The following is a 10923-nucleotide window of genomic DNA, read 5'->3' on the forward strand; positions in this document are numbered from 1 at the left end:
GACAGGGCTGGAGATGATCTGCAAAGCCAGCTTAAAAGTGGGAGACATGAGTCAACATGGCAGGAGGACAGAGGTGTTAGGGAGCAGCCAAGGCATCAAAGAGTATCAAAAGGCTTTGAAAGGTATCACAAAGCGACAGCCAGGAAGACTGGGATTATCATGAGCAGCAACCTGGATGCTAGAGATTATTTGCTCCCATACAAAATGGTAGAGATCTTGCTGCAGACATCCCAAAGCCAGGCAAAATGGGAACCCAGAGCTCTGCCTGCACGAACCCCACAGCCATAGCGTTGCAAGCTGAGCTGCCTTGCTGTTGGTTGCATTCATCCCAATCCCTGTGAATGAAGACTCGGAATGCAGCCAAGGCGATGATTGAGCATGAGAGTGACTTTATTCAATAAAAGACAGGAGGGCTTGAGAGGTCAAGGGTGAAGATGGGACTCCTCTTGTCAAGATGAGAGTGGCTCAGAGCTGGTGCTGCTGCCTGGTGCCTGGGACTGGCAGCCTGACTCTAAGTCCCCATCTAAGATGCTCAGCTTCACCTCACTGATGCTGCCCTGCTCCTGCATGGTGGTGCTGCTGCTGGGGCACTCGGGCTGTGCTTGGGATGGGCAGCACTGCAAAGGCGCTGGGTCACAATCCAGGCAGGTGACTGTGGTGTCTGGCAGGCTCAGGTCAGGAGCTTCAGCAGAGCCAGGAGATATGAGAGCATGAACGTGGATGAGCCCCTTGTGTCCATCACTGTTACCATGTGGAAGGCTGTCATCCGAATTGCAGCAATTCGTGCTTAATAAGAACTCTCCATTGATGGAAACACACTGCACATCACTACTTGGTTTGGATCATTGGGTTTGACAAGGGCTCGAATCACCTAGGAAGGCATAGAAACACAAGGGTTAGTGTCAAACGTTTGCAAGTTGAATCATGAAAGAGGTTGTTGATATTTGGTAATAGAGTGGCGGCAGGAAGAAGGAAATAGTCTTCAACTAACAGAGTCACTGTCTTGAAAGTGATCCTCGTGCAGGTCCAGCTCTTGTGTTGACGAGAGACTCATTTGGGAAAGACAGGGGTCAACTGAAGATGTCAGGCACATGCTTGAACACCAGAAGGAGGTACAAGCCCATCGAAAGCATGAATTCTACCTGTGTTGCTGACAAGCAGTGTTTTGAAAGCTGGATTTGCACCCTTACCTGCCAGGACCACGAGTTCTGCTTTGGAGGGCTCCCTGGCACTGCTCTGCAGTTGGAGTTTGGCCACAGGGGATGGTCTGTGCAGGCAGAAGCAGGAACGCCAACTGCCAGCTGGTGACTCCTTCATCTTGCTGGATCTGTAGAGAGAAAACAGAGCATGCTTTCATTCAGTGTGACCTCACTAAGCAAATATTGTCTAAGACCATGAGTATCACATAAATGTGCAGATCTCAAGCTGCTCACTTATCTAGTACCCTTGGCATGATGCTTTATTTTCCTCAGCTGATCATCTAGATTGTGCCTGTTGAAGGTGCAACAACAGCCTGTTGGTCTCGATTACCTGTGAGAGGCTCTAACTTTGGCCAGGAAAAATCATTTGAGGATAAGTAATTCTCTTGGAATCAGTATGGCAGTCTTCCCATTCTTTCTTACCAGCACCCATCTTACATGTTAATTAAGGCTACTGAAAATCAGTTTTAAGATCAAGAAACAATTCAGTTCAAGCATATGCAATGATAGGATCCGTACGTCACCTGCAAAAGTCATTTTATTCAATCCACAATCTCATCCTACAGACAGTTCCTTAGAAGGATCCTTAGGCACACCAACCCCGTGCTCCTATTACAGACATTAACCCCTTGCATAAGACAGGTGATATACCTACAAGATTATCTACAGCTTAGACTACGAAAACAGGGAGTCTAGCTAGAGAAAATAATCTACCTGTGCTTCTGAGCAATCTGTTAACCACTCTCACACAGTTCAGGCCAATCCAAACAAGATGCAATGACATGTCAGCCACAGAAACAGCTTGATTTTAGGGTGTTTGTTTGGACACGCCCCTGTTGCATACAGTGCTCAAACATGCATTACTTGGGGGCACATTGTATTTGATTTAACAGATCCTCTTACCTTTGGCTTTGCACAGAGTCCAAAGTCTATCAGCTTCAAATTGTCAATCAGCAGATTTTCCCGGTGGATGAGAAAGCAGTCAGGAATGATTTCCACCCAAGTGCCCAAGGAAACATCTTTTCTCTTCTCTTCTTTCCTGCTGTGGACAGTGGTTCCCAGTCTACTCAAAGCTCGCTCGCTCTCGCTGTCTCAGAGATCTTCACTGACTGCTGGCAAGTTCCCATCTTCCAATATCCCAGGTGGGAAATACTAGCTTGTATCTGTTGGAAAGGACCTGGGGACTAGGAGGACAAGTGGTGAGAGACCACAGGCTGAATGCAAGCCAGCAGTGTGCTCTGACAGAAAAGAACAACAAGATCATCAGCTGCATTAAAAGCAGCACAACCAGACCAGGACAAGTCATTCCTGCTTCAACACTCATTGCACCACATCTACAATACTGTATCTGGTTTTTGGCCAGGAAGGATAACAACCTGAAACAAACTCTGTGGATGACCTCCAGCCTGTGCAGGGGGCTGAAGCTCCCACTCAGAGAAGAGAAGCTGGGGAGAAAGATGTTTGTTCAGAGTGCCTTCCAGTAGCCTTAGATAGAGGGATTTCATAAGATGCCTAGGAAAATGCTCGTGCTGTAATGATTTGCTTTACTGAGAGATACCAGCAGCTTACAAAATGCCAAGCTCTAAGCTATTGGTGAGGAAATATTCAAGCCTTCCAGTACCTAACCTGTGCTTCAAGTCTTCAGTGACAGAAAATCCATTGGATGGGGTCAGAGGAATGCATCTCACCCCATACCCTCTGTATAGCCACCATTTGTTTAAAGGATCACTCTTCCTTGAGGCACAAAACTAGAGCAGGTTACATAACAGACTGACACCACAAGGGCTTCTCTCTAGATACAAACTGCAGCAAAGAGCATCACAAAAATGTGAAACCAACACTCAGATCAGATCCGTGTCTCTGCTCCGCTCATTAGGAGCATCATGTTTTACTCCCCTTTCAGAGGAAGATACTTGCTTTTGCATTCATCATAACTATTATCCTTTTCTCTATCTCAGTACATAATTCTATCTCAACCCATGAGTTCTACTTTGTGTTACTTCTCCCCCCTTCAGTTCTCTCCTGCAATCCACTGGAATGGAGTGGAGTACTGTAACTTTCTCTCCCAACAGAAAAATAAAAACACATTCATTATTATTTATGGAAGACTGACTGCAGTTCATGCTCACTGGTTTGAGGTCTCTTGGCATAACCCTGACTGTGAACAGAAGCAATTGCTGAAACAATCTGTCAAAAAAAGACTGGAGCTTCCTCTTCCGAAAGGCGGTCCTTAGAAACAATGACATCAAACAGCTTCCCTGTAAGATAAGGTTATCTGAAAATGCATTTAGAGAGTATCAGAGAAAGATAAGTAACAATGACAGCACAGAAAGCAGAAACTATTTCTTACCTCTAAGACTATAAATATTTCTTTGATGTCTCTCTTACATGATACAATGGGCAAACACGTTGATGACTTCAGTTCTTCATGGCATCAATTTCTGTTTTAGCATGAGGCAAGTCATCCTTAACAGATCATAAAAGCAAGCGATGAAATCGCTAACTACTGTGACATACCAGGTACCACATCTGACTGCTGTGGAACATAACAAGCACATATGGGACAGTACACAATTCAACATCAACTCAGCAATGACTGACATCACTCCCATAGAAATTCTGAAACAGAGCTGTGAAAACTTAAAAGTAAAACATTCAGCATTTTCATTGGCATTTTGGTAAAGTTGCTGTAATAATATAACAATAATGTAATGTAATGTAATGTAATAACGTAATAACTTCCTCCATTTTACAGCCAGAGAATACTGCCCTCTGAACAACGAGGAACAAGATTTGTGGTGCTCTGTTAAACTTTTTCCAGCTCTACAGCATCTTTCAAAAGGCAATGGGACCAGTAGGCTGCATTCCTATGTACCATCCCACCTGCCCCTGTGTTCTTGAGAACTCCACAACTCCAACAGAAGATATTATCATATTTAAATGCTTTTTCGCTTACCCCTAAAGTAACTTTCTCCATGATTTTTAGTGCAACTTTTTCACCAGTAAAATTAAGCCGCCCAAGTTTTACCTTTGCAAAACCACCTACAATTCAAAACACAGATGTTTAAAGTTGAGTGTGAATTCTTCTCTAATATAATATTACAGGTAAAGCAGAGTACCTAGCATACACTGTGTGTAATGCTTTAATTAGAGGAAGAGGTAATCAGCACCATCAATTTCCAACAGGTCTCAAAAATCCAATTCCAAGTTTATACAAATGAAACCTGACTTAGAGAACTGACAAGAGCTGACAGTCTATTCTCAGATTAATTCTGGGGTGGTGAGACAGACTGTTAGGCGTGCTGTTTCTGTACAAAGATGACACTTACCCGTTCCAACTGTTTCATGGAATTCCTAGTACTTGAGAATTTCCTCGTAGTCACTGACAGACATCCTGAATGTGAAAGAACTGAAGATCCTCCAAGCACGTGCAATGAGGAAGTGCCAGCAGTGTTCACATCCTACTTAGGACATATTCTTAGAGGCAGAAGGGACACTCGTGGCAGATCCAGCAACGCCCATCTTCTCACCAACATGCATCCCCCTCTCACCCAGCAACAACAAAACATAGTGCATGAAGCTGGCTTCACTTAGGTTAACAATATGGAACATCTCTCAGGGCTTTGTGCCACAGAGCAGTAGCAGGGCTGGATTACAGCTTTAGGAAGCAGTGGAAGCCTTTCCCTGTACGGTTACAGTGTCCCTGCACACACCCCACAGCCAGAGCGTTGCAAGCTGAGCTGCCTTGATGTTTCTTACACTCATCCCAGTCACTGTGAATGAAAACTCAGAATGCAGTCAAGGCGTTGATTGAGCACGAGCGTGCCTTTATTCAATAGGAGAAGGGAGGGGTCGTGAGGTCTGGTGGAAAGATGGGACTCATCATCTTTTGTAATCATGACAGTGGCTCAGAGCTCGTGCTGTTGCCTGGAGCCTGGGACTGGTGGCCTGATTCTGCGCCCCCTTCCGAGATGCTCGGCTTCTCCTCTGTTATGCTGACCTGAGCCTGAATGGTGGTGTCGCTTTCGGGGCACTCGGGCTCTGCTTGGGCTGGGCTGTCCTGGAAAGGCTCTGGGTCACAATCCAGGCTGGTTCCTGAGTTGTCTGGCAGGCTCAGGTCAGCAGATTCATCAGGGATGGAATGAATAAGAACTTCAACGAGGATGACATTCTCCTTTTCATCGTTGCTGTCATATGAAACTGTGTCACTTGAACTGCCGCATCCTGTGCTTCCTAACATCTCTATATTGATGGAAGCACAGGATGCGGCATCATCATATGCGCTGAGTCCTTGGGTTACAATAGGGCTGGAGTCACCTAGGAACGAGTAGATACACAGTGGTTAGTGTCGAACGTTCAGAAGATGAATCATGAAAGAGGTTCTTGACATGTGGCTATGTAGTGGTGGTGGGCAGAAGCAAATAGGCTTCTAGCAACAGTGTCACTGCCTTGAAAGTGATCCTCGTGCAGGCCCAGCTCTTGTGTTGACAAGAGACTCATTTGGGAAAGACAGGGGTCAACTGAAGATGTCAGGCACGGGCTCGAACGCCAGAAAAATATACAAGCCCACTGAAAGCATGAATTCTACCCATGTCGCTGACAAGCAGTGTTTTGAAAGCTGGATTTTCACCCTTACCTGCCAGGACCACGACTTCTGCTTCAGAGGGCTCCCTGGCGCTGCTCTGCAGTTGGTGTTCGGCCACACTGGATGGTCTGTGCAGGCAGAAGCACGAACACCAACTGCCAGCTGGTGACTCTGCCCTCTTACTGGGAGAACGTGGTCTGGAGAGAGAAAACAGAGCATGCTGTCAGTCGTGGTGCAGGGTGAGGGAAGAGCTGCACCGAGCCCTTGCCAATAGTTGCCTGTTCCTGGCAATGCCTGCTTTCTGCTGAAACACAGCTTAGAAACGCGCTCTGTTTCAAACAGCAGAGGACTCTTCCACTCCTACAGATCAGCCCTCAAGGCCTGCTAGCTAAATTCCTCTTAACCATGTCAAGCAAGGTGCGGAGCATGTGAGTTAAGGCTACACAGCAGGACAGGACAGGAGCTGGCAGGCTCATATATATGTAATGGTCAAAAAATCAATAAAACCCATATGACCAATGAAGACAGGGGCTGGAAAGGGAAGTCCTCTTTACCTTTTAGATGGAAGATCAATGACTGTGTGGATGCTGCCCGGTACAGCTGCGGGGCCCTCATCCAGTTCTATCTCGCTGCTCCCTGTCGCAGTAGGAGTGCTGCTCTGGCCTCTCATCTGAGCCTGTGCCTCCTGCACAGTGAGCAGCTTGGTGCATGGAGGAGACACCCACACAGACTTGGGCCCAGGTAGAGAACTGTGCCCTGCAAGGGAAAACCACAGGTAAGACAGAGGATCAGAAAGCAGCAGCACAACCATCACAGTTATGCATTTCTCTGAGACTTGCATATCCAAGCCACTAGCAGAAGAGGAGCTCAAAATAACTGTGTGCCCAGAGGTATGCTTGTGGCAAAGGACACAGTCACAATTAAGACCAACTCACTATACTGAAACAGGCAAACAAAAACCCTAGAAAAACTAGGGGGCTGGGAACTCAGAAAGCTTTGCTGCCACAATTCAATCAAGCTTCACCTGCTTGCAAAACATCTTAATTACAGTGATGGTTTTCTCCAAGTAAAGTTTGGGTTTGGACACACTAAGGACCCAGCAACAGGGCGCCATATTCTAACCTAAGCCCAGAAGCCTGCTGTCTCCTCGACAGCAAAAGCATTTGCAAAGGTCTTGGAGAAGCCCTGGATTGGATCAAGGTGACAGATCAAGATCAAGCTAATGGAGGAAGACGCTCACCCTCTCCCACGGCTGGTGTAGATTCTGAGCTGAAGAGGACGTCTGTGTGAGTTATGATGAACTCAACCAGAGCTGACTGCTTCTGCAGCTCCATGCAGGCAGCTTCATTACTGGCACAGGCAGACGGGCTCTGCTGGGATCTGAAGAGAAAGCAGATCTTACAAGTCATTTCCCCAAGATCATTTCCCCAAGTCTGAATTTCTGTAGCCAAAAACTGTCAAGTTGGTCTCTGGAGACTTTCGCAGTGGGCAAACAGCGATGCCACTGACGAAATTCTCCTGGATGATCAGGGACACAGCAGTCCCAGCTAAACAAGTGAGTAGAAACTGTCATCTAGAAATTGTGCCCCTGGGGTTGGGGGAAAACAGAACTAAGCATCGTGTTGAAATGGAAAAAGAAGTTTACCTTAAGAGGTTTGGAGCCCACACAATCGCTAAGTTCTTAGCGTCCATGCTGGTGACTGAGCAGCTGCCTGCCAGAGATGCCAGGTGTTTCATTAAATATTGCAGAGTCCTGGAAAACAAGAGAGGCAGATGTTCAGCACCAAAAAGGAAGTCGTGCTGCAGTGCGCAAAACAAACATCACTTCATGCTGGTTGTTGTCATTGCTACCCTCCCTGAACATGAAGTACATAAAACGTTCCCAATGCCACCACGCTGCAGCACCAAGCCCTGCAAAGCACAGCCGCAGCCATCGGCTGCACCAACCGTGCCCCCGTGCCAAGGAACTGACCCAATCAATTGACCCAATGCAGCCTTCAGCCGCAGCAGCATGCACAGGCATGATGTTGCAGGTGTGAGACAACACCTGGAATCGCATTATCGCCCTCTGAAAGGCAGCAGGGCTGAGCTCAGCAGATCGAGCGCAGCACTGACCTGTAGTGAGGAGCGGGCAGCTGCTGGATGGCGTCCTGCATTCTGTGCACCCGCTCCTCCTCTGCAGCACCGGCAGCGTCCTGGAAAAAGGCAGGAAGGGATTCAGACACCAGTCAGGCTGGAGAGCTGCCACAGGTTTGGGAAATGTGGGGACAGAGCGCTGGTGGTCAGCACCGAGGCAGACTCGATGCCTTCCAAGAGGCATCAGGGGAACACAGCAGCACGCAGCCTGTGCCATCAAGGACAAGCAGTGCAAGCTATGGGGGGGTTTACTGCCTGATTGCACAGCGCAGCTCCTTGCAGCAGGCATTCGTCTCCAATTTGCTATTAACCCCATTCTACCAATAGCTGGGGAACAGGAAAGGAAAGGGAATACTCACAAGCATTGTGAATAGCTTAAATAAGCACCTCCTGGCACTACAAGTGCCATCAGTGAGAGGCAGGATGTGGCAAAGACATGCCTCATGGGGCTAGCAGAAAGAAGACCTCAGAGCTGGGGCACTGCTGCAACCACTAGCCAGGACGCCCAGGGAAGACACACATATCTTTTCCAAGACATTCCCCTGTGCTTACCAAGAACTTGTCATACAGCTCCTCGGTCAGCAGAGGGTTCGGGAGCTCCCTGAAGTACATTTTACACAGGGAGCTCACACTGTGAATGTCTTGGACGCTCAGCTCAGGAAGCTGCTCCATATCGAATTCATGGCTGCAGAGAAGGACACAGAATTGGGCAGAGGGCTTTGAGAAAGACGAAAACAAGTCCACAGCCACACAAAATACAGTCAAGAAAAGGAAGAGGTTCCTCTGAACACCCACAGCATGGCATGGGCCCCTACTGACAGCTGTGTCAGTCGCAGCACTCTTACCGTAGTCGCTGGATCTTGGAAGCCACGCCGGACAGGCGGTATATGCCCCGCACTACGCCATTCTGCTCAATAAACTGAGCACAGCTCTGCAGGACCTGGGGGACTACAGAACAAGAGACACTGGTTAGCTTAGCTTCTTACTCAAGTCCTGGATCAGGCCGTGCCCTTCTCACATCCCATCCTCTAAGCCCAGCCAAGATACTGCTTGCTTCCTCCAGAGGGGAGAAAGCTGGAAGAGACAGCTGTGAGGAAACTGCACAGAGATGTGTTCTTGGCTTTCCAGAAATGCCACGACCTATCAACAGCCTGGAGAAAGTAATTCTGGCAAAGCCACAGACACTGCAAGTCCCATCACAGCTCCCTCAAGAATCTAAAGACCAGAAGAGCTACAAAAAGGATGCAGGATGCTCTCTCTGGCCAGAAGGCTTCCTACGTTTTCAGGCTGAAACAATTGCTGGATATGATCTCCCTTTCACCTTTAGATGCCCAATGGAGCAAGATCTCAGGAATGGGCTGTTCCTTACCATCACGGCCAGAGTGGAGAAGGTGCTCTCCCAGGTCACATCCAAACACCCCTTCCTTCTTTGGCTCCGGCTCCGCCGCTCTCCTTGGACGGGCCTTCACCAGGGAACGAAGGAAGGGGATGAGCTTGCCCCGTCTCCTTGGCACTGCACAACAAAACAAAGAATCCAATTCATTTCAATTTCAGGCTTGGCTCAGTTGGACAAGGCCAAACATAATGCATTCAACAGGGCATGTAACAACGGGAAGAGCATTCCCAACAAGGACATGCAAGAACAGATTTTCCCCATCCCTGGAGGTGCCCAAGGAGCTTAATGCAGTCCTCTTGCTAAGCTTGCTGAACTTGGGCATTAACAAATCCCCTGAAACCCACATTTTGATCCCATTTTACTAACCCGAATTATCAAATGTAACATACGTACCTGGCTCTGGCAATGAATTGACGAGGGAATCGGGAACTTTTCCTCTGATGAGTTCAACGCACTCACCAGGGAAAAGCCCAACCTGTAATAAGAACAAAAAGACAGGTGGGCATTAGCCCGAGCCCAGAGCCAAAGGGAAGGTCCTCTGACACCGACACAGGGCAACTGTTTGTATCCAGACGCTATCCTGTGCAGGCAGAGCACCTCCAGCCTGAGATACCCAACTGTACTGAAGTTCTGCTCTCTAGTCAGAAACATGTGCCTACTTCAAAGCCACGCTTGCCTCTCCAAAAGGGGCTCAGCTCCTTTGGTGGCATAGAAACAATGCTCACCAGATCTCCGACCTGCAAGAGATTAAATCGTCAATCCCACATTCAGAAAATCTGGTAGGAAAACACAGCTCAAATGACTGCCTCCTTCTATGCATGACAACAAGGAACGCCTCTAACTGCTTACCTCAAGGGAGAGCTCACCCGGCCCCTGGGTGACGTAGGACTTAATAACATGGGCTGCCGCAATCGCTGGAACGTTAATCGATGACACTACACGCTCCAGCTGTGGCTTCCACATGTTATCAGCCTGCAAAACAGAGAACAGACCGTGGTCAGGAGCTGAGGACAAACCAGGAGGATTTGAAGGTGAGGAGCACATCTGCAGAGAAAGCTGCAGCAAATGCGCTCCGTCCTTATCAGGAGCACTTCAGAAGGAGCTGCACGTCTCATCACAGTTATTTCCCTTCCTGGCGTGCATTGCCAGGCCATGCAAAGATGCATCTCTCTCTACCCAGACTAATCAGCAATGGCACTGGCGCAGACAGCTGGCCAGGCCCTTTTTGGCCCATTCTTTCCTGCAGGAGAGTACATCTGCAGCTCCCTCTGCTAGCTCAACACAGTGAACAAAGACCAGCCAGAGCTTCATACTGTACCTCCGTCGCCGCCAGCTGAGGCTCACGGCTGATCCCACTGCACGCGACACCCATCACAGAAGCTGTGAAGAGCTGGAACAGAGCAGAAACACACTTCTGTTTTCTCTATTCACACAGCACAGTATGGACACACTTCTTCAGAGCTACCCGCGCATACCCTGCGGCAAAACCATGCGGGGGGACAAAACATGGCACGTACCTGGCAGTGAGATCACCTCAAACTATCTGCAGCAGTTCCTTGTCGCTTTGCTCAGATGGAATGAGAGCAAAAGCTGCACCGAGGCAGTGG

The 10923-nt window shown here is 48.3% G+C and overlaps 1 protein-coding gene across 1 annotated transcript; it reads right to left on the minus strand.

The window, feature by feature from the left end:
* Positions 1-420: 420 nt before the first annotated feature.
* LOC146755348 (rho GTPase-activating protein 32-like) lies at positions 421-8591 on the minus strand. Its single transcript, XM_085525686.1, has 9 exons — positions 8473-8591; positions 7900-7979; positions 7430-7537; positions 7025-7164; positions 6339-6540; positions 5836-5981; positions 5102-5516; positions 1191-1236; positions 421-827 (listed from the first exon to the last, which is right to left on the minus strand). Exons 1-9 carry the CDS (start codon positions 8530-8532, stop codon positions 450-452), a joined length of 1575 nt encoding a protein of 524 aa, XP_085381812.1. The 5' UTR covers positions 8533-8591; the 3' UTR covers positions 421-449.
* Positions 8592-10923: the final 2332 nt, after the last annotated feature.

This window comes from Coturnix japonica, chromosome 33 (assembly GCF_054131305.1).
Source record: "Coturnix japonica strain WE chromosome 33, WE-NBRP24, whole genome shotgun sequence".
NCBI classification, from domain to species: domain Eukaryota; kingdom Metazoa; phylum Chordata; class Aves; order Galliformes; family Phasianidae; genus Coturnix; species Coturnix japonica.

Bases quoted from the DNA above. Each gene is read 5' to 3' on its own strand.
- LOC146755348 (XM_085525686.1), bottom strand. From the start codon at position 8,532: ATGTACTTCAGGGAGCTCCCGAACCCTCTGCTGACCGAGGAGCTGTAT. The intron at 7,980-8,472 runs GTAAGCACAGGG...GCCTTTTTCCAG, and splicing joins AGCTGTATGACAAGTTCTTG to GACGCTGCCGGTGCTGCAGA. The intron at 7,538-7,899 runs GTCAGTGCTGCG...CTTGTTTTCCAG, and splicing joins CTGCCCGCTCCTCACTACAG to GACTCTGCAATATTTAATGA.